Below are 24,056 nucleotides of genomic sequence, written 5' to 3'. Positions count from 1 at the left end.
GAGCTGGCGCTCCGCCCTCTTTCCTCTCTCCCCCACCCCCCGCACCTCCCACCACCATCGCTGGCCCCTGCGCGTGCGCGCGCAGACACCGGTTGCCAAACATTGCATCATCCCCGCCCCCCGTCATCCCCCTCCCTCGCCACACTCTCCTCCGCGCGCGCGCATGACTCACTCACCTCCTCCGCGGAGCCTCGTGACCCAAAGCCACTTCCGGGTCCGAGACAACGTAGGTTCTCCAGCCAGAGGGCGCGATGGGGGCGGGGCCGCGGGACTCCTGAGTGGCGGACCTGAGGGGTGAGGCGGAGCCAGTGCCAGCGTGCCGCTTTCTGATTGGTAGGCTCCTGGACCCCGCCCCTAAGAGGAGGGGAAGGTCAGCGTAAAAGATCTTCGCTCTGCGCCCCAGAGGTCAGTAGCTCGAGTCTAACACGTCGATCATATCATGTTGAAGATGAACGGGTGGCCGCGACACAGCCAAAATAAAAGCCGGAACCTGAGGAGAGAGGCGAGTACTGACCCCGTCTACCCCTTACCTTCCCGTCCTCGCCCGCATAGCTATTCCATAAAGTTGGGGCCCACTGCTCTTGCGGATGTAGCCCCACCCCTTCCACAGTTAGCTTGTAGACGGAGGGAGGGGTGAAGGCGGGGAATCCCTGATTCAGGGAGCCGGGCCTTCAGGCCCCTCTGCCTTTGGGCGATTGCATCACCGTTCCCCGTCTCGAGTTGGTCTGTGCTCAGTGCCGTTAGGTTGCCCTCGAGAACTTCATTCTCTATATAGCGAACTTCGGGCTACCTTAGGACAGTCCAGGGGAAGGCGGAGCAGCAGGACACACCCCCATATAGGGGACTCTGACCGTTTCTACCTCTTCTCCAACGGCTTCATTACCCCCAACTTTCAAGCGCCTCAGGGGCCAGCATGGCCACTTTAGTTGCTGACCCTAAAGTTCAAGAGAACCCTAGAGACTTACAGACCTGTGCGTGTGGGGGTGCTGGGGAAGGAGCATGGATGGGTTTTCCCCTTCCCCCCCCCCCCAGAGGTTTTTGAACAAGAGAGCAGCCTGGATCTCTTTAACTGTGGGAATTATTTGGGATCTCTCCAGGGTCTTGTGCTTCTCCCGGGGTTATCTCTGCCTCTTTCCTCGGCCCTGTCTCCTATCTAATCTGTAACCTGTAACCATTGCATCAGGCCGGCCCACTGTTTGTCTCTGTACCCTCTGGCCTGGGGCTCCGCTGCTGATGAAAGCCAGGTCCCACACACTGGAAGACCAAGGGAGTTTCCCCCAGAGGACTGCCATGCAGAGAAACACTCAGGGCAATATTGCATCTCTAGTCTCCAGAGACAGGCAGCTCTGTCTCTGCCTCTGGGCTTAATCCTCCTCTCTCTTTAAGGGAAATTGGTGGAGTGGTTTGTATTTTTTTCCATATTCATGCCTAACAAATGCTTAATAAGCACCGACTATGTGCCAAGCATTTGAGGACCCAGGGTATATTAGGAGCAAAAGGTAAAACTGCCCTCAAAACAGTTTATATTTCTGAAGAAAGCTAAAACACCATGGGAAAAAAACAAAAGCAGAGAATAGATTGCTCAGGACTGTGGCTAGAGCTTTGTTCATGTCAGGAATCCCTCACTTGGCTCGTAAGTGAAAGACCCACAGAAGGCGAGCATGTGCCATGCAGATAAACTAGAGGAGCTTTCCAGAAGAAGCAACCAGAGCACACTTGACAGAGCAGGGCAGTAGACTGGACTGGAGTGAGCATGGGAGAGCGTGGTGAATCGTGCAGAGCTTTGAAGGGTCTCAGAATGTTAGTCTTCAACAGTCACGACACGGGAAGCCACTGGAGGGATCTGAGTGCACGGATATTTAGTTCCCACACTAAGAGAGGCAGGGGAAGGCATATCTCTTGAGTCTGGGGCCAGCCAGGGCTATGTAGTGAATCCCGACTCAAAATAAACGAATACAGAAGTAAAGGGTTGGGGGTGTAGTTCAGTGGTAGACTGCTTGCCTGCTATATAGAGGGCTCTTATGGCCAACCTCCACCCATGAAAATAAAGTAATAAAAGACAATAGAAATGGGAGTTCTCAGCTGGGCGGTGGTGGTGCATGCCTTTAATTCCAGGAGGCAGAGGCAGGCCGATCTCTGTGAGTTTGAGACCAGCCTGGTCTACAAAGGCTAGTTTCAGGGCAGCTAGGACTACTGTTACACAGAGAAACCCTGTCTTGAAAATCAAACAAAACAGAAATAGGAGATTTTATTAGAGCATAATGGCACAGGCCTTTAATCCCAGCACTCAGGAGGTAAAGGCAATCAACTCTCTGTGAGTTGGAGGCCAGCCTGGTCTACATGCTGGGTTCCAGGACAGCCATGGCTACATAGTGAGACCCTGTCTTGGAAAGCAATAAACGTGAGCTCTCTTGAAGGAGGCTTCCACAGTAATCTTGGAGAGGGATGATAAATTGATTTTCATGTAAAAATAATGTAATAGAAATACTTAGGCTTTAGGTACTTAAGAAGAATATATTAGCGGGGAGGTGGTGGCGCACACCTTTAATCCCAGCACTCCGGAGGCAGAGGCAGGTGGATTTCTATGAGTTTGAGGCCAGCCTGGTCAGCTAGGACTGTTACAGAGTGAAACCCTGTCTTGAAAAAAACAAAAAACAAACAAAAGAATGTATTAAAGTTGCCAGTGCTTTAGACTGAGTTGTGGAATGTGAGAGGAGGAAGCAAGGAGATTGTTTTTGGGGTTTTCTTTGGCTTTAAGCAACTGGAGTTGCCACTTAGAATGATACAGCCTTGGAAAGGAAAACCCAGCAGGACATTGTTATAACTGTAATGCCTGTTAGACATTCCAAAGGAGATAGTGAGTAGACAGACAGCAGAGCTGGAGGATCCCTGAATGGGCCTAGACCAGAGGCTGCCAGCGTGAGAATGGAGTGGAGTGTGAGTGGGGCGTTTGCAGCAGGTGCCCTGAATTTCTCCCTCCCTGTAGTTAGTCCTCCCCCTGGCACATCTGAGGTCTCCTGTAGTTTGTCCTCCCCCTGGCACATCTGAGGTCTCCTGTAGTTAGTCCTCCCCCTGGCACATCTGAGGTCGATCTTGAATTTAGAAAAGCTTAGTTGGCTAGAACTTTGCTATTATGTAATCAGGACTGCAAATGTCAGCAACTAAAAATAAATCAAGCTTGCCTATCCTTGGAATTGGCGTCAGGGGTGTGTGTGTGTGTGTGTGTGTGTAATACAAGAAAAAAACTACAGTCTGGTTTACAGAGCTAGTTTCAGAATAGCCAGAGCTACACAGAGAAGCCCTGGTTTGAAAAACCAAGAAAAAAGGGGGGAGGGGGGAAGGGAATTAGAGAAGGGTCCGAGGCTGGAGGTAGAGAACCTGATTCTTCCCTTTCAAACAGTAAACATTTATTTTGTTCTTTACAGTGTTCCAGAAGGAAGTGTATCTTCATACATCACCATACCTGAAAATAGGTAAATGTAACCAACCCCTTCTCAAAGTCAACTCCAATGCTGCCTAGGGTTGCTTTGCTGGGGCAGTAGTCAGGTGTGATCTGAACAAGTTTTTACTGTCAGACCGTGTCTTTCTCTGACCCCCTAGCATTATTTCTAGCGCACTTCCTGGTTGAAAGCTGGCTCCACAGCTGGCCTCAACTTTCCAATTCAGCCCACACCAAGGTTGTGACTGGGTTTCTCTCCCACCCACCAGTTCTTAAATAACCACTCTGAGGCTTAATATTACAAACTATTTGGCCTGTTAGCTCAAGCTTATTATTAACTAGCTCTTAGAACTTCAATTAACCCATTTCTGTTATTCTATAATTTATCACAAAGCTCGTGGCTTGTTACCTCACATCTTGCTTCCCCAGCAGCTGCTGGTATCTCCCTGACTCCACCTTCTTTCTCCCTATATCTCTGTTTGGATTTCCCACCTAGCTATATTCTGCCTGGCTATAGGCCAAATTAGCTTCTTTATTAAGCAATGGTAATAAAACATACATACTGCATAGCATATAAAGGGGGTATTCCACATCAAAATCCCAAGGACCTTTTGCTCAAGCTTCCCCACACATGAGGAAGGGACACAAGTGGCTTTGTAATTATCCCTGGAATTCACCAGCGGTGTTCCCAAGTGAGTTGAATACTTTTACTCTAATCCCGTAAGAATATATATGCATAGCCAAGCATAATGCCTCATACCTGTATCCTCAGAACTTGAGAGGCAGAGGCAAGAGGATCATGAGTTCAAGGCCAGCCTGAGCTAGCTATAGTTAGACCCTATATCTCAATAAAAAGTATGTTCTTAGGAGTTGGAGAGATGGCTCAGTGGTTAAGAGCACTTGCTGCTCTTGCAGAGGGCCTGGGTTCAGTTCTCAGATCCCACATGGTAGCTTAAAACCATCTGAGTCTAAAAAAAAAATAAATATTAAAAAAAAACCATCTGAGTCTACTTGCCAGGGAACCCATTCCCTCTGCTGGCCTCCATGTGCACCAGGCACTCACACATACATAGATACAGACAATAAGGTAAGTAGATCTCAATGTGTGTTCAGGCTGGACTGGGGTATAGTTCAGTATTTGTGTGTGAGACACTAGGTTTGATTGATCTCCAAGATGACACACAAAAATGTACTGCATGGGGCTGGAGAGATGGCTCAGAGGTTAAGAGCACTGCCTGCTCTTCCAAAGGTCCTGAGTTCAATTCCCAGCAACTACATGGTGGCTCACAACCATCTGTAATGGGGCCTGGTGCCCTCTTCTGGCAGGTATGCACACAGACAGAATATTGTATACATAATAAATAAATACTTTTAAAAAATGTACTGCATGTTTTCTTTAGTCCTGATAGTATGTTATATCTGTATATATAAAAGGCTCTGCTTCAATTCCCAGCACAACAAAAAAATAATGAAAAACCAAAACAAACAAACAAAATATGGAAATAGAGGCTGGAGAGGAAACTCATCAGTTAAGCACACTGCTTTTCCGGTGGGCCCAAACTGGGTTTCCAGAATCCCCATAGGTGGCAGCTGAACTCCAGCTCCAGATCCAGTGCCTCCCCCACCCCCAACACTGCACTCATGTGACCACATGCATACATATAAAACTTTTTATAAAAACAAAATAATAGAAAGGTTACTACACAATATTTTATTTATATTTATTGATTTTTGGGTTTTTTTTTTATTATTTTGTTTTTTTAAGACCGGGTTTCTCTGTGTAGCCCTGGCTGTTCTATGACTCATTCTGTAGACTCAAACTCAGAGACCCTGCGGCCTCTGCTCTCTGAGTGCTGAGATTAAACACCACTGCCTGGCGGTTTTAGTTTTGTTTTTTTATTAGTATCTGCATGTACACCTTTAAGCCAAGAGGGCACCAGATCCCATTAGAGACCGTCGTGAGCCACTGTGTGGGTGCTGGGAATGGAACCCAGGTTCCCTGGAAGAGCAGCCAGTGCTCTCCACCACTGAGCCATCTCTGCAGCCCTGTGTTTTGTTTTTAATTACATTTATTTTTGTGTTTTGGGGTGCTGGCCAAGGTGTGCATGTGAAGTCTGGACAACTTTTGGGAGTCAGTTCTTTCCTGTGCAAGGTGACTTGGTGGAATCAAACCTCCTTGATTGTTAGGCTTTGTTGGTGACAGGCACTCGGCCGTTTCCCGGTTCCTACATTCATTTATATTGTGTGCCGGTGTGTATGCAGTGGTATTCATATGGAGGTCAGAGAACTTGTAGGCAATGGCTTTCCATCCCCACCCCCTGCCAATGTGGCTTTCAATGATTGACAGCCCAGGCCCCTAACTGACCCACAAAATTAGTAAATTTTTAATTCTAAGTGTTAAAACAGACATGAATTTACCAACCGTGGTGAGTGGAACCTTTACCCTGTATGTCCTTTTCTAGAACCCAGTCCAACCACAGACATGGCAGCTGAGTCCCTGCCTTTCACCTTGGACACAGTGTCCAGCTGGGAGCTGGAAGCCTGGTACGAGGATCTGCAGGAGGTGCTGTCCTCAGATGAAAATGGGGGTCCCTATGTCTCGTCTGCTGGAAACGAAGGGGTGAGTGTGAATGCTGGTCTGGAGTGGGCCAGCAGGAATGGGTGCACACCTGTAATCCTGGAACCTGCCAGTGGAGGCCAGAGGCTTGCTTCAATGGCCAGCCTAAGTTTAGTGAGTTTGAGTCTGGCCTCTTTCAAAAGATCCACAAAACTGGGGAGTATGTATGCCTCTCCACAACTAATATCCATCTCCCTTTCTTTACTTCCTTAAAGGAGGAGTCAAAAACCTTCACTACTCTTGACCCTGCATCCCTAGCTTGGCTGACTGAGGAGCCAGGACCAGCAGAGGTCACAAGCTCCTCCCAGAGTCCTCGCTCTCCAGATTCCAGTCAGAGCTCTATGGCTCAGGAGGAAGAGGAAGATCAAGGAAGAACTAGGAAACGGAAACAGAGTGGTCAGTGCCCAGCCCGGGGTGGGAAGCAACGCATGAGGGAGAGAGAACAGGAGAACGAGAGGAAAGTGGCCCAGCTAGCTGAAGAGAATGAGCGGCTCAAGCGGGAAATCGAGCACCTGACCAGGGAGGTAGAGGCCACTCGCCGGGCTCTGATCGACCGCATGGTAAATCTGCACCAAGCATGAACAATTGGGACCATCATCCCCAACTGGATGTGACCCTCAACTGCATGTTGAGTCGGAAGAACAAAGGGTCTCAGCTTGTGTATATGTATATATTGTACATTCTTTATTATTGTCCATACCCAGTAAAAGGACTTTCTAAGAACATGTCCTCTCACTTTTTCTTCTTGCCTTTAGGAGTTTCAATGGGTTTCCCCTCAGCCAAAGCCAACTGTTTCTTTAGATCCAAGAGCTTAGTCACTTCTGCGGCAACCTGGTTCTTGTCTGCCTTTTGTGCTTTCAGTTCTCGGACGATGTTGCCCTAAGAGAGGGATGGGAGGTGAGGCCAGGAAGGACCTGTGTAGGATTGGTCACCTCCAGCCCTGCTCAGGTCATAAGCTCCATACCTGTTTGGTCACTTCATCCATCAGCATCTGTATCTGCTGTGTCCCAGCTGCTGGAACTGCCTCTGCAACTGCCGACTTCGGGGGTGCTTTAGCCTGGAGAAGAGCAGGAGATTTATTACTTGCTGCTATAACTTCCTCTGGCGGGACGTTTGACTAACAGCTCAGAGGAAATGGTTACCTTTAACTCCGAGGACTCTTCTAGCTAAGACAGGAAAGGAAAACTCAAGTGAGGAAGCCGCGAGGCCAAAGGTGGGAGGAGAGGAGTAAAGGAGGCCTGGGGAGATTATGGTGGAGCCAGGCCAAAGGTGGGAGGAGAGGCCAGAGGGTGGCTTGAGGAGATTATGGTGGCACTGCCGTGCCTGCCCGGGGAGGGCACAGTCAAGCTTGCTCACCTGGCCCCCTCCAAAGCGCTGCCTCAGATTTTCAATCTGGTCATTTTCCAGTTTCTGGAACAAAGGACTGACCTGTGGAGACATGTCAGAATCAATCACTGATACCCTCAACCGCCCCACCCTTCCTGACACTTAGCAATGGCAGATGCTTTACAAGATATAGGAGTCTGACTCTGGGCAGATGCCCGACAGCTTCAAGGGTTCACAGAAGGCAGCAGTCCCTGTGAAGGGCAAGTGCTCGCTCTTCAGTGGAGTGGAGTGAATGGTAATACAGAGGAGACAGAGGGTTAGTGTAGTCAGGCAATGGCTAAGAGGTCTGGTCGCCATGGTCATCTTCAACCAACAGCAGTAAGGATATATGGATAGTACTGTACGCACAAGCCGATACAAGAACTTTCTATGAGAAGCCCAAGTTCAGAATTGCAGAGGGATTCTGAGAACAGCTGCAGAACCCCCACACCTCAAAGCCAGGGACGGTTAGGTCTCTGACCTCACCCCAAAGGCAGCCCCATAAGAATTTGAATTGGCCAGCTCTGCTAACATTAAGACCTACTGTGCCTATCCGGTGACCTGCTGGTAAGGTACAGATGAAGTTTGTGACAAGGACGCGGCAGGCTGGGAGGGGAAGCTGCAGCTGGGTCTGGATGGTGGCGCTCACTGTGGGCATGTAAGGCTGCAGCATGACAGATAGCAAGGCTGCTATGTTCACTGCCACACCTGTCACCGTGCCCGCCCGCTGCCTGAGGGAAAAGATAAAGTCAAAGTCACCAAGAAAACACAGCATGTCACTTAATTCCTATAGCCAGCCATAGCTCCTGAACACACCTGTCCACCTCATTTCCTTTAATCCGTTTCCAGGGCTCGTTCACTTGAATGTACTGGTTGCCATGCCGAGATATGGTAAGGATACTGCGCAAGGCATCCCGGATCCTGGGAAGGGAGGAGGCGAGTATATGGGACTGTCAGCCACAGCAGTGGTTGTGACTGTGACTGTTGGAAGTTACTTACCGAACCTTTTCCAGCAGCTGGTGATAGTGCTGGAGCTCCCAGGAGATGTGGGCCAGCAGGCGTTTGTCATCGTGGGTAAGCACCATCTCAGGCACACAACCCCCAAAAAACTTAGACACAAACATGCCAGCTCTTGAGGTAGGGGAGAGAAAAGACAAAGTTACTGCCCAGTTCCTTAGGGAAACATCCCACTTCCATAACTCTTCATGCTCAGGCAGATGGCTCAGCAGAGAAAGGCTGCCAACCATGCCCGATAACCTGAGTTCAATCCCTGGAATCAACACGGTGGAGGAAGAACTGACTCAGGTTGCACGCTCGTGTTCACTGCAGTGTGTCAACAGCACCCAGCGCACCAACAGTGCATACATGTCAAAAAACCAAAACACTTCTTTCTTGTGGCATCCCTAGGCTCTCAAACTGGAAGTAAAGCTTAAATCTTACATTTTCCTCTCCCTCTCCTAAGAATGTGATTCTAGAGTCGGGTAGTGGTGGTGCACACACTTGGGAGGCAGAGGAAGGCAAGGCCAGCCTGGTCTACAGAGCGAGTTCTAGGACAGCTAGGACTGTTACACAGAGAAACCCTGTCTTGAAAAGAAAATGTGATATAATAAAGAAATGAGTTAAGCAATTATATATTTTTAGAAGTAAATATCTAGAATTACCAAATTGAAGTGTGTTATAAGCTAACAAATAGTCTAATGAAGGCTGCTAAATGTGTTTAAGGGCCAAGTTAAAGGTCCAGAACTCTGAAGAGTCTCAAGTCGTGGAGGGGGGCGCACACGTGCATATCTGTGCACGCGTGTGTGCATGCATGCATGTGTGCTTGTGTGTAGAGGATGAAATTCAGAGCTCTGAATTTGACAGACAAACATAACTCACAAAGATTCACTTGTTGACCAACTTTGCCAAACCACCTACCTACAGCTAGCTTACCTCTAGGTCTGTGTATGCTGGCACGGCAACCACCCCAACCCACGGGAACACCTTTCCCCACCGCCCCCATTAGTGTGCCCCTCTCCACCGGTCCCCCTACCTGTTGATGAAGTTGCCCAGGTTGTTCAGCAGCTCAGAATTGTTTTTAATCAGCATGTCTGTCCAGGAGAAGGCACTGTCCTGGCCCTCCGGCCGAATGTACAGCAGATAGAAGCGCCAGATGTCAGCAGGGATCCCTGTATCCTGGGCCATGTCTCCAAACACTCCTACCCCCCGGCTCTTAGAGAATTTCCCGTCCTCATAATTCAGGTACTCTGGACAAAAGAGGAGGATTCAAATCACACCCTTCCCTCCCTCACTGCCTCTTTCCCTTTCTCTCAATGCTGAGTGTCCAAACACACCTCTCTTGGGCATGGAGCTGACAAGGGCATGCTCCCATTCTGGCCTTTTTTTGTCTTTGTTTATAATACTTTTAGCTTTATATCTTTGCTTTCAAGTTCTGTTTTCCATCTTTTGGATGAATCCTCATGCTTTAATTACTTCCTGTTTCATCTCAAGACCTACCCTGAGACCCAGTCCTGCTCAGGCTCTTCCCCAGCACACCCTCCTTGTGCTCTGCTGGGGTACTCACCTGTGGCAATGAGGTTCTTGACTAAGGTATAGTTGTCCTCAGCGCCTAGGGCTGAGCAAGGGAAGACTAAGCCATGGAAGGGAACATTGTCTTTGGCCATGAACTGGTAAAGGTCCACCTAGGAGAATACATTAGAGGAGACTGCCTGGAACTTCCCACCGTCTTCCACACCCTGTCCCCACAGACAGACTAAGGCCTGCTTACTTGTTCTGGATTCTTCCACCATCTCTCCCACTGGTCTGTATAGTTGGCTGTGATGGACAGGTAGCCAATAGTGGCATCAAACCAGACATAAAATACCTGGAGGGAAACAAACAAGAATGAACCAAAGTCAACAGCATCAGCCGAGACTGAGCATCTCATGCCATGACTAAAGGACAGGGGTATATTACCTTGTCCTCGAAACCTTCCAAGGGCACAGGGGTTCCCCATTTGAGGTCTCTGGTTATGCACCGTGGCTTGAGGCCATCCCGAAGCCAAGAACGAATAATAAACCTGGCGTTGGGCGTCCAGTCACTGCCAGGCAAGGTCTTCCCCAGCCAGTCCTCCAGCCGCTTTTCAAGCTAAGACAGAAACGGGGCGACAGGACTGTCTCAGACATGGGGCTTGAGTGCCAACACTGTGGAATAGCTGGTAATAAACAACTAAGATTCATGACTTCAGGGACATCTAGGAAATTAACAAATTTATTTGACAAAATGATTCAAGTCTATAGATGTATACATACTGTCTGGGAACACAAAACTACATTGAAATTAAACTGAGTCCAGTGGCATGTGCTTTCTTCATGCGGCTGCTCAGGAAACAGAGGGGAGAGAACTGGGCCAGGACCTTGGGAATGCCAGGCACATACTCTATACTGAGATAGATTATTTCAAGATTTTGTGATTTTTTTATTGGTTTTCCTTTTTAAGTTTTTTTTTTTTCTATGAATATGGGAACTTTGCTTGAAGGTATGTCCATGTTACCATGTGTACACAGTGCTTAGAGAAGCCATGATAGGACCTTAGATCCCCAGGGCCTGGAGTTACAGGTCAGTGGACTACGGTGTGGACGCTGGTCCTCTGCAGGAGCAGTCAGTGGACTACAGTGTAGATGCTGGTCCTCTGGAAGAGCAGTCAGTGTTTTTTTTTCTTCTAAATTTATTTATTTATTATATATACATTGTTCTGTCTGTAGGTTGTGAGTCACCATATTGCTGCTGGGAGATGAACTCAGGACTTCTGGAAGAGCAGCCAGTGCTCTTAACCTCCAAGCCATCTCTCCAGCCCCCCAGTCAGTGTTCTTTCCAGACAAGGTTTCTCTGTAACCTTAGAGGCTGTCCTGGAACTAGCTCTAGTAGACCAGGCTGGCCTTGAACTCAAAGATCCACCTCTGCCTCCCAAGTGCTGGGATTAAAGATGTGCACCACCACCACCACCACCTGGTGGCCAGTCAGTGTTCTTTTTTTTTTTTTTTTTTGGTTTTTCGAGACAAGGTTTCTCTGCAGCTTTAGAGCCTGTCCTGGAGCTAGCTCTTGTAGACCAGGCTGGTCTCGAACTCACAGAGATCCGCCTGCCTCTGCCTCCCGAGTGCTGGGATTAAAGGCGTGCGCCTGGCTCAATCAGTGTTCTTAAAGGCTAAGCTGTCTTTCCAGTACGAAGTTCTTGGATGTTTTGGGACAAAGTCTTGTTATTTAGCCTGGTCTTGAGCTCACTCTGTCCCCTACACTGGCCACAAACACACAATCCTCCAGCGTATACCTGCCAAGTGATGGGTTATAGGTGTACACCACCATGCCCAGCACCTTTCTGAATTTCATAGTGTGCGTGTGCGTGCGCGCGCGCGCTAACACGTGGAGGCCAGAGTCAGAGTCAGTTCTTTTCTTCTACCATGTGGTATCAGGGACAGTTGGCAGGTGTCTTTACCCAGTGAACCATCTCTCCAAACATTTTGTGTTTTTTCAAGACAGGATCTCACTGATCTAGTTTCAAATATGTAGGTAGAGTGGGACTTGAAATCCTAATCCTTCTACTTGCTTTCTCTACTGTTGGGATTACAAATACGTAACGTCCAAGATGACTCAATGTTGTAAAAACATTAATGCCCACATGGTCAGTTCTGAAATCATATTACATACAAACAAAACTAAATGGACTCAACAGGTTGTATATTTATGTAATGAAATAAATATATATATACATATATATATATATATACATATATATATATATATGTATCAAAAACAAAAAAAAAATCCATAGACTTGAGAGGGAGCAGTTGGAGGGAGGAAAGGGAAGGGGGAAATAATATAATCATACTTTTAATTTTTAAAGAAAGTTGAAACATTAAAGAAAATTAACTCCCACAGTCTAGATGACTAAACATGGTGTTTGAAGTGTATCTATACAATAAAGTACTAAAGACCATCAAGATAATGCGGTTGGGGGCTGGAGAGATGTTCAGAGGTTAACAACATTTAGTGCTTTTGCAGAGGACTTGGCTTTGGTCCCCAAGACCCACATGGCAGCTTACAAATATCTAATTCCATTTCAGTTTCTCTAAGGCAGTGGCTCTCAACCTTCCTAATGCTGTGACCCTTTAATACAGTTCCTCATGTTGCGGTGACCCCCAACTATAAAATTACTTCCTTGCTACATCAAAATTCATAAATGTGATTTTGCTACTGTTATGAATTGTAATTACCTGGTATGCAGGATGAGAGATGGTTCAGCCACCCTGTAAAAGGACTGATCAACCCCCTCAAAGGGGCCGCAACCCACAGGTCGAGAACCACTACACATATGCTGCATAGGCACACACGCAGCCAAACTCCCGCAAACATAAAATAAAAACATTTTTAAAAAAGAAAAATATTAGCCGGGCGGTGGTGGCACACACCTTTAATCCCATCATTTGGGAGGCAGAGGCAGGTGGATCTCTGTGAGTTCAAGGCCAGCCTGGTCTACAGAGTGAGTTCCAGGACAGGCTCCAAAGCTACAGAGAAACCCTGTCTCAAGAAAGAAAACAAAACAACAAAAAATTTAGAATATGGGGGTTAGAGGGATGGCTCAGAGGTTAAGAGCACTGGCTGTTCTTCCAGAGGTCCTGAGCTCAATTTCCAGCAACCCCAGGGTGGCTCACAACCATCTGTAATGACATCTGGTGCCCTCTCCTGGTGTGCAGCATGCCTGAAAGAAGAACACTGCATACATAATTAATTAATTAAAAAATATTTAGAATATTAGCCAGGTGTAGTGGGGCATGACTTTAGTGTAGTGACACAGGGAGACCCTGTGTTGGAAAAAAAAAAAAAAAAACATAAAAAATCAAATACTTTTTTAACTTAGAATATGAAAAGCACATGAAAACAGCTAGACCTGGTTGTATGCCTGTTTGTAACCCAGTACTTGGAAGGTAGAGGGAGGAGGATCCGGAGTTCAAGATCATCTCCAGCTAAACAGCGAGAGTCTAAGCCCCTCCTGTGCTATGACGGCACTGTCGGGAGAACAGTCTGTCTCATCACGATAACCTGCTAGTTTATGACTTTCTGAAATACAATCTTAGTGTGTGTAGCGAAGTCTGGCTTTAAGTCCCTGCATCTCCGGATCTCCTGCTTCACCTTAGCGACTGGCAGCATGAGGTCACCACACTCAGTCACTGTCATTTTCCCCAATACCAGTTGTTGAACACAGCGACTTGAACTCCACCACAACCTCTGTTCCCAGCTGTAGAAAATGTTAACTAGAAATAAAAATACTCTTCAGAGGACCCAAGTTCAGTTCCCAGCACCCACACCGGGTGGTTCACAGCTGCCTCTAACTCCAGCTTCAGGAGATCTGAGGCCCTCTACTGTCTTCCTTGGGCGTCTACACACACAGCACACATACAAACTAGGAACAAAAGAACTAAACTAAAGTAAAAAGCTGGGCATGGTGGCACACACCTAAAAATAAAACAAACGAAACCACTTGAGAGTAGCTGGCTGTCAGTGTGGGGCTGAGGCAGAGGAGAGGAGGCTGAAGAGCAGACTGGGGGAAGACTGACTCACCTTAGGTAAGTCCAGAAACAGGTGCTGAGAGGACCTCACCACAGGGCACGACCGGCAGACTTTGCACTGAGGTTTCTGTAAAAAGAAGTAATCCTGGTGGGAGCAGGCAGGGTCAGGACTGAGGTGAGGGGAACTGTACAGGCAAGCTGAGGGGCATGGAGGGAGGGACCATTTAGCCTCACAGCTCACAAAGAGCCTATCCCCCCAACATGCACACAGAGAGGTGTGTCTGCACGCCACAGAGACTGGTCTCTGCTCTCACTCCCCAGAGCAATGAGTGTTCTCAGCCGTGGGCAGCTGCAGAGCACTGCACTGTACTCAGCTGTGCAAGGGAAAACGTGCAAGACACACAGCTCCTCTCCCAGGTCACAACCAGGAAAGGAAAGGGGGCATGCCTGGAGCACAAGCATGAGCCTTTATAAAGCCAAATGGCAAGAAATACTTAATTCTGCAGTAGAAAATGACCACACAGACACTGGGAAATGACGCTAGTGAGTGGGTGGCTCTCAGTATGTAGACCTGGCTGCATCTGGTCTACGTCCACAGAGACTCACCGGCCCCTACCCCACGAGGACTTGGACTGAAGGCATACCCAGCTCTTTACTGTTGTTTTTGAGACAGGGTCTCTCGAAGGCTGACCTCAAACTCCAGATCCCCTTGTATCTGTCTCCTGAGGGCTGGGACTGCAGGTGTGTGTCACTCTGCACAGCTGATCTAAGGGGGGCTGCTCTGTTTTGATGTATTTATCTTGTGTGTGAGCCCATGGACATCAGAGGACAGTTTTCCTTCCCACCATATGGGTTCTGTGTTGCCAGGCTCGGCAGCAAATGCTTTTACCTGCTCAGCCATCCTGACAACCCTGATCTGAGGTTCTGAAGATGACACTGTAACTGTCTCATGATCTCTCTTCTGAAGCCCACATCTATTCCAACTGCCTCTTAAGACATCTATAGGGGCTGGAGAGATGGCTCTGCGGTTAAGAGCATTGCCTGCTCTTCCAAAGGTCCTGAGTTCAATTCCCAGCAACCACATGGTGGCTCACAACCATCTGTAATGGGGTCTGGTGCCCTCTTCTGGCCTGCAGGCACACGCACAGACAGAATATTGTATACATAATAAATAAATAAATGTTTTTAAAAAAAAAGACATCTATAGGCACCTCAGCTTAGCGAAAGCAAACAGTACTGCTGCATTCAGCTCCACAACTCATTCTCTTAATCTTGCCTATGTCACAGATGGCACCACCATCTACCCAAGTCCCCATCTTCCCTTACGTGTTACTAGGGCTCAAAACCAGGCCCTCACTCACGCTGGCCAAGTATTCTACCACTGATCTACACCTCCAACATAAGCCAAGAACCTCAAGTCACCCTTACCTGACTCTCCAGCACTCGTCCTCTAAGACATACCCCAAAGCTTTTATTCTCCCCATTTCTCTGTACTAGTACCTAATAGAAACTAGTCTAACATCATCTTTTTGCATTTGAGCTTCCAGAGCTTTCTCCTCACTCCTCTTTGGTTCGTCCCATCAATTTTCCACACAGCAGCAACCCACTCAACTAGAGTAATATCTAAATTTCCTCAATGTCCCCACCCATGTGAGATAAAAGCCTGTCTTGTCCATTCCCTCATTCCCAGTCTGTAACTGGCCTATTAAAAGGACTCAAAAACATTTATTAAATAGCCGACTAATAAGTAAATCAACAAACAAGCAAAGTATTTATGAAAAAAAGAATAATCTGCCAGGTGTGGTGATGCACGCCTTTAATTCCAGCACTTTTGAGCCAAAAGCAGGTGCATTCCTGGAGGCCAGCCTGGACTACACAGAGTTCTAAGACAGCCAGAGCTACACAGAGAAGCCTTGTCTCAAAAAGAAAAGAGAGAAAAAGAATCATCTAAATTAGCAAAGATCTAAATTAACCTTAAGCTAAAGTCAACCTGCCTATGTTCTAGCAACATGCAACCAAAGATTAACTCCCCACATAGGAATTAGCATAAGACCTCAGATACTAAATATTAAAATCCAAGCCAGACATGGTGGCACACACTTTTAATCCCAGTACTTGGGAGGCAGAAGCAGGTGGAGCTCAGTGAGTTCCAGACCAGTATAATATATAATGAAAGTCCCATGCCAGCCAGACTACAAAGTAAAACCCTCATTCAAAATAAATAAAAATTGTAAATGGACAGTGTCCTTTAATAGTTGGTGTGCCCATCAGAGCCCAGAGCTGAGATGGCACAGGGAGATGGAGCCTGCCCATCAGAGCCCACAGCCCCACAGAAGAACAAAACTGAGTATCCTTTCTCTGTTTTGCTCAAGAGATTAACATGTGTCTCCTTTGGGCTCCCTTGAGATCTTCCTCTTACCTTGAGTTCAATGGCATTGATGAGCTTGCCACACTTGTCACACTGGTCACCTCGGGCCTCTTCATAGCCACAGAAGGGACACACACCCTCCACAAAGCGGTCAGCCAGGAACCGTGCACACTGCTCACAGCGCAGCTGCTCCACAGTATCTTTCAGCACAAAACCCCGGGTCAGCAGCCTCTGGAAGATGTCCTGGGTGATTCTAGCAAGGTCAGCAAGGGATGAGAAAGAGCCAGGACTGCCACCCCCCAACCCACCTTCCTTTGCTGCTCTAACCAGAGACCTAAATTCATCAGGCAGAGGCCTCCCAGGACGAAGGTCACCTATTCCTAATGAGAGCCTACTGGACGAGCCCAAAGGCTCTCATGATTCTCCAACTGCCTGTAAGGTCTCTTCACTTTTTGTTTTGGTTTCATTTGGTTTTGAGGCAGGTCTCACATAGCCTACACTGACCACCATATGAAACCTGACCCTCTGCCTCCTCCTCTCAATGCTGTGATTACAAGCAGGTGAACACCCCCAGCTTAGTCTTCGGTATCAGCACCATCAACTGTCCATCTGTCTGCAGCTTCTGTGAGGACTTTAACAGGCAGAGGAAGAATGGATTTAAGTGCTATAAATATACTTAGGCAAGGATTGGGTTTTTGGGTTGTTTTTTCCCCGAGACAGTTTTTCTGTCAGTTTGGAGCCTGTCCTGGAACTAGCTCTGTAGACCAGGCTGGCCTCGAACTTACAGACATCCGCCTGCCTCTGCCTCCTGAGTGCTGGGACTAAAGGCGTGTGTCATCACCGCCTGGGGAGGCAGGGATCATTTTAAAGACACAAAATTGGACTTGGTAGCAAACACCTATAATCCCACCCTTTGCAAATCTGAGGCAAGAGGCTAGCCACAGTTTGCGACCTGCTTAAGCTACACAGTGAGACCCTGTCTTTAAAAGATTTCTAGGCAGCCAGGGGAAAGGAAGCACTAGATGGGTGGCAAGGAAGTCCTTTCTCTTCCCTTCCTGGGTGTTCTTTTAGGTCCCAGTCACTGTTTGGGTTCTGTAAACAAGGGACCTTCTTGAGGCCTGAAAACCACCCAGGGTACATTCCAGGGCAACACTGAAAACCCAAGCTCAGAAGGGTTGACCACAACCAGCTCAGTCTTCCATGTTTGTACTGGGGCTAGTCTGCCACCCTGGTCCCGTCTCCGAGGATCTGCTCTGCCTTACTACCAGGAACCTACTGGGTCTGCTGTGGAGTGGTGGTGCGACCAAAAGTATCGAATGAGATATTAAACCAGCGGTAGATGTCAGCGTGGATGGCATGGTACTTGTCACAGATTTGCTGTGGGGTTAGCCCCTCTTCCATAGCCTTGGTCTCTGTTGCCGTACCATACTCATCTGTCCCACACAGATAGAGGGTGTTCCACTGGCGGAGGCGAGAGTACCTAGAAGGAGATACGGTGGTTATGGGAGTTCCTCCAGTGCCCTCCATCCTATTCCCTTAGGGCCCACCCCTCCCTCTAGAGAACTCTCTTCCAGCAACTGGCTCCACCTTGCAAAGACATCAGCACTGAGTACACAGCCAATGATGTTTCCAAGATGGGGGACATTGTTGACGTAAGGGAGGGCGCTTGTGATGAGAACATTCCTTTCTCCAGCCACGGGCAACCTGATAAAAAAGAAGAGACTAGTCCACAGCAGAGATGCAGTATCACAAAAGCGCAAGTGTACAGAATACTGACAGACTAAATCTAGTGCCTCAGGTCAGTCCTTCCCACAGGGATCCACAGAACTATCACCCTAGAGTTGCCCGTAAGGCCCTGCTCAGCCAGCAAGCTTCCTGCGCTGCTTGGGTACTGCACATGCCCCATTCCAACAGCTCCGTCCGCTCTCATGACCTTAGCTCATTCTCGGGCGCAAACTTCCCAATTCTCCCTGGGATGTGTCTGCCTGTCATTCTCTGTTCCCAAGAAGCTAACCAGTACTGGAAGGTCTGACCTTGGTCCTTTCCGCTTGATTAGTGGATGTTTTCTTAACTATAGGGTCACATATAGCAAAGGCTGGCCTAAGCTCCTGGTTCCCTTGCCTGCTAGGACTAACCTGCATATAACACCACACGTGGCTCCCAACCCTCGTCTTACCTTTTAGGACAAGGTCTAACTAAGTTGCCCAAGCTAGTCTCCTCCTGCCTCCGTCTCCCAAGTAGCTGGGATTACAGGTTAGGTCAATGCTAAGTGACTTTTCTTCTGTTTAGGCATTTAAACACGTTAGCCAGTACAAACATGTAAAAACATTTATCTCTTGGCAGACATGGTGGCACACATCTTTAACACTAGCACTTGGAGGCAGACACAGAGCTCTGTGAGTCCCAGGCCAGTCTCAAAGGGGGATGAGGATTAGAGAGATAGGTGAGGGGTTAGTTAAGAGTGTTTGCTCTTAGGACCTAGGTTTAATTCCCAGTACCGACACTGTGGCTCAGAACCATCTCTAACTGCAGTTCCAAGATATCAGACGCCCTCTTCTGCTCTCCATAGGAACCATGAATGTGGCATACATACAGTCAAAACAGTCAGACACAGAAAAGAAAACAGATACATTTCAAAGAAAAAAAAAGAAACAAAAAAGCAAAAACCACTGTTTTTGAGCAGGGCAGGAACACCACAGCACACATCTGGAGGTTCTCCTTCCACCTTTCTGTGTGAGTTCTGGGAGTTAAACTCAGGTCATCAGGGTTGTGCAAAAAGTGCTTCACCCACCAAGCCATCCCGCTGCTCCCTCAACTAGTAACACTTCTTGTTTGCTTGATCACGGCAGGGTCTCTGTAGTTCTAAAGCCTGTCTTAGAACTTGCTCTGTAGACCCAACAGGCCTCAAACTTACAAGAGATCCGCCTGCCTCTGCCTCCTGAGCACGGGGATTAAAGGCGTGCACCACCACCAACTGGGATAACACTTTCCAAGAGAGACCTAGCTTGATTCACTTCTGTTTTTCCAGCACTCAGGGGATAAAATAAAGAGTTCAATGTCATTTTCTACATAATGTTTGAAGTCAGACTACTGGGATCGACATTCCATGAGCAAAGAGGGGGCTGCTGTTACCCCACAACGATTTCTAGCTATGACCACAAACCCCATTCTCGATGTCTACTCACACTGGATGCCGCTGGGGCTGAAGTGGAGGCAAGCTTCCCAGACCCTTTTCCCAAGCAGTCACAGCCAGGGCGATGTCTTCCTCAGACAGGGTAGCCAGCTCCTCCTCCTATGAATGAACAGAACCCCCTGCCACATGAGCAGCTACCAAGGTAGAAAACCTCACCTCTTTGCTCTCTAACTACTAAAGGTGGCCACGATCAATGTCCGCCTCCTACCCACCTCCTACCTCACGCCCTAAGGCTCTGAGAGGGTGCCCCTGCCCTGTTTCAAACCTCAGGCTCATTGCTGACAGCCCTCCCCTCAGGAGGGTGGGGCTGGGGCTGGGGCTGGGGCTGTTTCTGGAGGTAGGGTCGCAGAGCCAGGATGCCCTGCTGTTTCAGCACAGTCTCTGCAGCTCGCTGACAAGGCTCCTGGGTGCTCAGGGTCTGGAACCAGCTTTGGAGGGCACCCAATTCCTCTGTAGGTATAACAAAAAAGGAAGAACAGGATCAAGATTGGGCAGGCAGGAGTAGAGCTCTTCTCCTTTGGAAGTTTCTCCAGGGGCTTCCCCAGCACCCTTGGCCACATTCTAAACTGTACCTTAAAGTGAATACTCAGTACCCAACTGTTCTAGAGCCCTGCACCAAGCGCCTGGGGTTGGGATAAAGTGACATGTACAATTCTCACCAGGGCCAGGTGGTGGTGGCGCATGCTTTAAATCCCAGCACTCAAGAGGTAGAGGCTGGCGGATCTCTGTGAGTTCAAGGGCAGCCTGGTCTACATACAAGAGATTTCTAGGACAGGCTCCAAAGCTACAGAGAAACCCAGTCTGAAAAAAAAAACAAAACAAAACAAACAAACAAACAAACAAAAAAACCAATTCTCACCAGGGAGATATGCTGGGTCTTGTAGTAATGGATATAGTGCTCCCCACAAAACAATGTCAGCTACAGATTCTGTGTCCTAGTTAGAGAAAGAAGAAAAAGAGAAAAATACACAGTTGCAGCATTCATGTATTCCCAGTGGTAATCGCGAATGTGTGTGGTTTTGTTTTTTTTGAAACATGGACATGTAGACTAGGCTGACCTTGTACTTACTTGCAGAGATCTGCCTGCCTTTGCCTCAAAGTGCTGGAATTAAGGGCATGAGCCACCACATCCAGCTTTATATCAAGTCCTGGAATTAAAGGCATGTACCTTTATAACTGGTTTTTTTAGTTAAATAAGGTCTCACATAGCTCTAGCAGGTGTTGAACCTATGTAGCCAAGGATGACTCTGAACTTCTGATCCTCCTGCTTCTACCTCCCAAAGGCTAGGAGTACAGGTGTGTGCCACCACATCCCGTGTTTACCATCCATGGGCGAGTACTAGGTGAGATGACCTATGTCTTCTGACATCGCCCTCACAGTAACTCTACATAAGGAAATGGAATTACTTCCATTTTACAAGTGAAGGAAAAAAAAAATCAAGAATTAGTTGAGCAAGTCTTTAATCCCAGTGCTTGGGAGGCGAGACAGGCAGATTCTCTGAGTTCCAGGCCAGCCTGATTTACAGATCAAATTCCATCTGGGACAGCCAGGGATACACAAAGAAACCTTGTCTGGAAATAACAGTAAGGATTAATTAAAGAGTTAAGTGATGTGTCGTGGTTATACTGCTAATAATTGGTCGTGGAGGTCTGAATACCGTCTTCCCTCTAAGTCCTACACCATCAGGCTTCCACAAACCACACATCAAGACCAACTCACCCCGGCCAGGAAAGGACAGGGTTGGCGACTCAAGCAGTAATCGATATGAGTCAGGGCTCTCCGAAGCGGGCCAAGCACCTCTTCCCCTTTCTTGCCTTGAACCACTAAACAGTGCAGGGCAGCAGACAAAACTGGCTACAACACAGGGAACATGGGTCAGGATGTCGTGGTCATACAAAAGAAAGGCAGCCTGCCCTCCCTGGTGCATGAATCCTACCTGCAGCTCCGTGGCTTCCCACTCCAGCCACTGGTTGGTAAGGTCATCTTGTTCCCAGCCAGATAACAGAAAAAAGTATCTGCCCACGGAGAGAACACAAGTTAAAACTGAAGGGTTCCTTTTGTGTAGTTCATGTATGAACCCTCAGAGAAAGTGTTTCCAAATAAGGGCACAAAAAGGTCAGTGAAGTCGGCTATGATCCAGCCACCTCCCCACACCAAGAACCAATACTGACCGGCAGATTGCACTGGTAGAGAAGAGGTAGTTGCCACTATCCAGCTGCAAGACAGGGACCTTAGGCCGGGTCAGGAATGGCACCACACACTCTTGAGACAGAGGAAAATGAATGAACAGGGGTAAGAAAAGAAACTGTCTGACAACTTTATACTGTACGGGGCGGGAGGGGGGCGCAGTTTCCAAGACAGCAACACTAAAAGTGGGGTGGGTCTGGAGTTTGGAGAGGCCAGCAAGTGTTCAGTCGAGACTGCCAGCTAGAAACAACAGGTGGAGCCAACATAGAGGAGGCAGTGGATACGAGCAGTGGGCGCCTCAGCAAGAGCCAGCACAGACCTGCGGTCCCGGTGCCAAAGCAGCATTGAGAGCTGAGAGGATGCGACAAGAGAACGCGTAAAAAGTCGCCCCCAAACTGGCTGGGAATAAGAAGAGGTAAACTCAAAGGGCCGGGTGTGCATATGTCTGCATTAATGCCCTAGAAGAGGAGGGAGGGATGGTTGGAGGTTATCAGGCGTGAACGCGCCGGAGGGAGTTGCATGACAGGTGGGAAGGAAGGTTTAAGAAGACAGCGGAGTGAGGCAGGATCAATTAGGCTAAAAACAAGGGAGGAGTCTAGTGAGGATAATTAAGTAACTTTGAAAGAGAGATCAAGGAAAGAAAGAGGAATGGAGTGACCAAAAGTAACGCAGAAGCCGGGCGGTGGTGGCGCACGCCTTTAATCCCAGCACTCGGGAGGCAGAGGCAGGCGGATCTCTGAGTTCGAGGCCAGCCTGGTCTACAAGAGCTAGTTCCAGGACAGGCTCTAGAAACTACAGGGAAACCTTGTCTCGAAAAACCAAAAAAAAAAAAAAAAAAAAAAAAAAAAAGTAGAGGCAAAAGTAATGCAGAGTGATTGGGGGACTGGCACTGGGGTTTGGCAGACAACTGAGATGCACGCCCCCCACACCCTCCGCCCACAGTAGCAACTCGAGTACCTTCGGGGCCTACGGGGCTGATGAGCAGCTCCGCTCGGCCCCGGGCCCTCGCGGCCGCAGCCAGCACCGGCAGGCTCCCCGGGGAGCCCTCGCTCACGAACAGCCTCATCTCGCCCGGAGCCCACGCTGATGCAACCGGAACCGGCCTCCCGCTCCTGGGTTAAGCCGCCGCTGCTAGGTATCTCGGGAAATGGAGTTCTATGTCGGCCCCACGCTCGCAGCCGACTTCGGGAAAGCCGACTCTTTATCCCATCATGCACCGTTACAAAACAGGAAATGGTTACCAACGAGAGCCGGAAGTCAACAGTGGGGGCAAGCGCGGCACTTTGGGTCGGCAGCTCGGAGATCCTCGGTTAAAGCCGGCTGCCCTAAAGTGAGCCGAGGGCCGTGACCCGAGTGTTGGCTTTTTCTAATCTTGGTGATCGATAAGGTGGCGGTCATGATTGCTGCTGCTTGCACTCGCCGATTCAACTTATTAAGAATTTTCTTTTTTAATTCGTGCGTGGACAGAGAGGTGGGAGCGTGGTAGAGCATGCGCGCCGGGATCGGAGGACTCCTTTGGGAGTCCAGTTGTCCACCGCGTGAGCCCCAGGGATTGAACTGTGGTCGTCAGGCTTGGTGGCAATGCTTTTACCCCCTGAGCCTCCTTGATGCCGCTAATCAGTGTTTGGTTGGGGTTTTTTGTTTGGTTGGTTGCGGGGGTCGGGCGGTGTTTGTTTTTGTCGGGATCTTTTTGGTTTTGGTTTTTCCAGACTGAGTGTCTCTGTGTGACAGTTCTGGCTGTCCTCGAACTCGGAGCTCTGCCAGCCTCTGCCTCCCGATTACTGGGATTAAAGGCGTGAGCCAACATCGCCCAGCGTCAGTATTTTTAAGACTTCCAAGGTACACACACCTGTATACCCAGCCCTTGGAACGTAGAGACGGGGAGGTTCAGAAGTTTAAAGTCATCCTTGACTACATACCGAGTCCCAGGCCAGCCTGGGATCCTAAACAATCTATCTTTAAAAATCACATTTTTGAAAATCAGTTTGGGGGTCCAGAGAGATGGTTCAGCGGTTTAAAGCACTGGCTGCTCTTCCAGAGGACCCAGGTTCAATTCCCAGTACCAGTACCCAAATGGCAACTCACAATTGTCTCTAACTCCTGTTCCAGGAGATACCGTCACACTTACACACACTTACATACATGCAGACAAAACATGGAAACACATGAAATAAAAATTTTTAAAGAAATCAGTTTTGTAGTCAGGGAATTATGAGCGAGCTTTACTGTCAGATTGGAAATTAACTGGAGGAGAGGGACAATGGAGGGAGGCTGAGGCCCAGGTGTATAAATAGTATGAATAAAAAACAAAGCCCAGCGTTGGTGGCACCTCCTTTAATCCCAGC

At 48.4% G+C, this 24,056-nt stretch overlaps 2 protein-coding genes across 2 annotated transcripts; one reads left to right on the top strand and one right to left on the bottom strand.

Moving 5' to 3' along the window:
* Window positions 1–394: 394 nt before the first annotated feature.
* Window positions 395–6,779, top strand: Ddit3 (DNA damage inducible transcript 3). Its single transcript, XM_038314464.2, has 4 exons — window positions 395–502; window positions 3,426–3,473; window positions 5,902–6,059; window positions 6,272–6,779. The coding sequence occupies exons 3-4, from the start codon at window positions 5,922–5,924 to the stop codon at window positions 6,635–6,637; spliced, it is 504 nt and encodes a 167-aa protein (XP_038170392.1). The 5' UTR covers window positions 395–502; window positions 3,426–3,473; window positions 5,902–5,921; the 3' UTR covers window positions 6,638–6,779.
* Mars1 (methionyl-tRNA synthetase 1) lies at window positions 6,718–22,905 on the bottom strand. The gene is made up of 21 exons (XM_038314460.1): window positions 22,669–22,905; window positions 21,696–21,786; window positions 21,461–21,539; window positions 21,244–21,378; window positions 20,383–20,458; window positions 19,789–19,973; window positions 19,516–19,622; window positions 17,918–18,034; window positions 17,607–17,810; window positions 16,382–16,583; window positions 14,015–14,089; window positions 10,377–10,547; window positions 10,189–10,284; window positions 9,985–10,102; window positions 9,454–9,667; window positions 8,421–8,552; window positions 8,238–8,342; window positions 7,966–8,152; window positions 7,413–7,484; window positions 7,021–7,113; window positions 6,718–6,935 (listed from the first exon to the last, which is right to left on the bottom strand). The coding sequence occupies exons 1-21, from the start codon at window positions 22,775–22,777 to the stop codon at window positions 6,789–6,791; spliced, it is 2,715 nt and encodes a 904-aa protein (XP_038170388.1). The 5' UTR covers window positions 22,778–22,905; the 3' UTR covers window positions 6,718–6,788.
* Window positions 22,906–24,056: the final 1,151 nt, after the last annotated feature.

The sequence above is a fragment of the Arvicola amphibius genome, chromosome 17, assembly GCF_903992535.2.
Source record: "Arvicola amphibius chromosome 17, mArvAmp1.2, whole genome shotgun sequence".
NCBI classification, from domain to species: domain Eukaryota; kingdom Metazoa; phylum Chordata; class Mammalia; order Rodentia; family Cricetidae; genus Arvicola; species Arvicola amphibius.
This window is presented reverse-complemented; position numbering and strand designations above follow the sequence as displayed.

Excerpts from the sequence above, each read along its gene's own strand:
- Mars1 (XM_038314460.1), bottom strand. The coding sequence starts at position 22,777 with ATGAGGCTGTTCGTGAGCGAGGGCTCCCCGGGGAGCCTGCCGGTGCTG. Across the intron at positions 8,553-9,453 it reads CTGGGCAACTTCATCAACAG|AGCTGGCATGTTTGTGTCTA; the intron begins GTAGGGGGACCG and ends CCCTACCTCAAG. Across the intron at positions 8,343-8,420 it reads CAGCTGCTGGAAAAGGTTCG|GATCCGGGATGCCTTGCGCA; the intron begins GTAAGTAACTTC and ends CTCCCTTCCCAG.
- Ddit3 (XM_038314464.2), top strand. The coding sequence starts at position 5,922 with ATGGCAGCTGAGTCCCTGCCTTTCACCTTGGACACAGTGTCCAGCTGG. Across the intron at positions 6,060-6,271 it reads CGTCTGCTGGAAACGAAGGG|GAGGAGTCAAAAACCTTCAC; the intron begins GTGAGTGTGAAT and ends ACTTCCTTAAAG.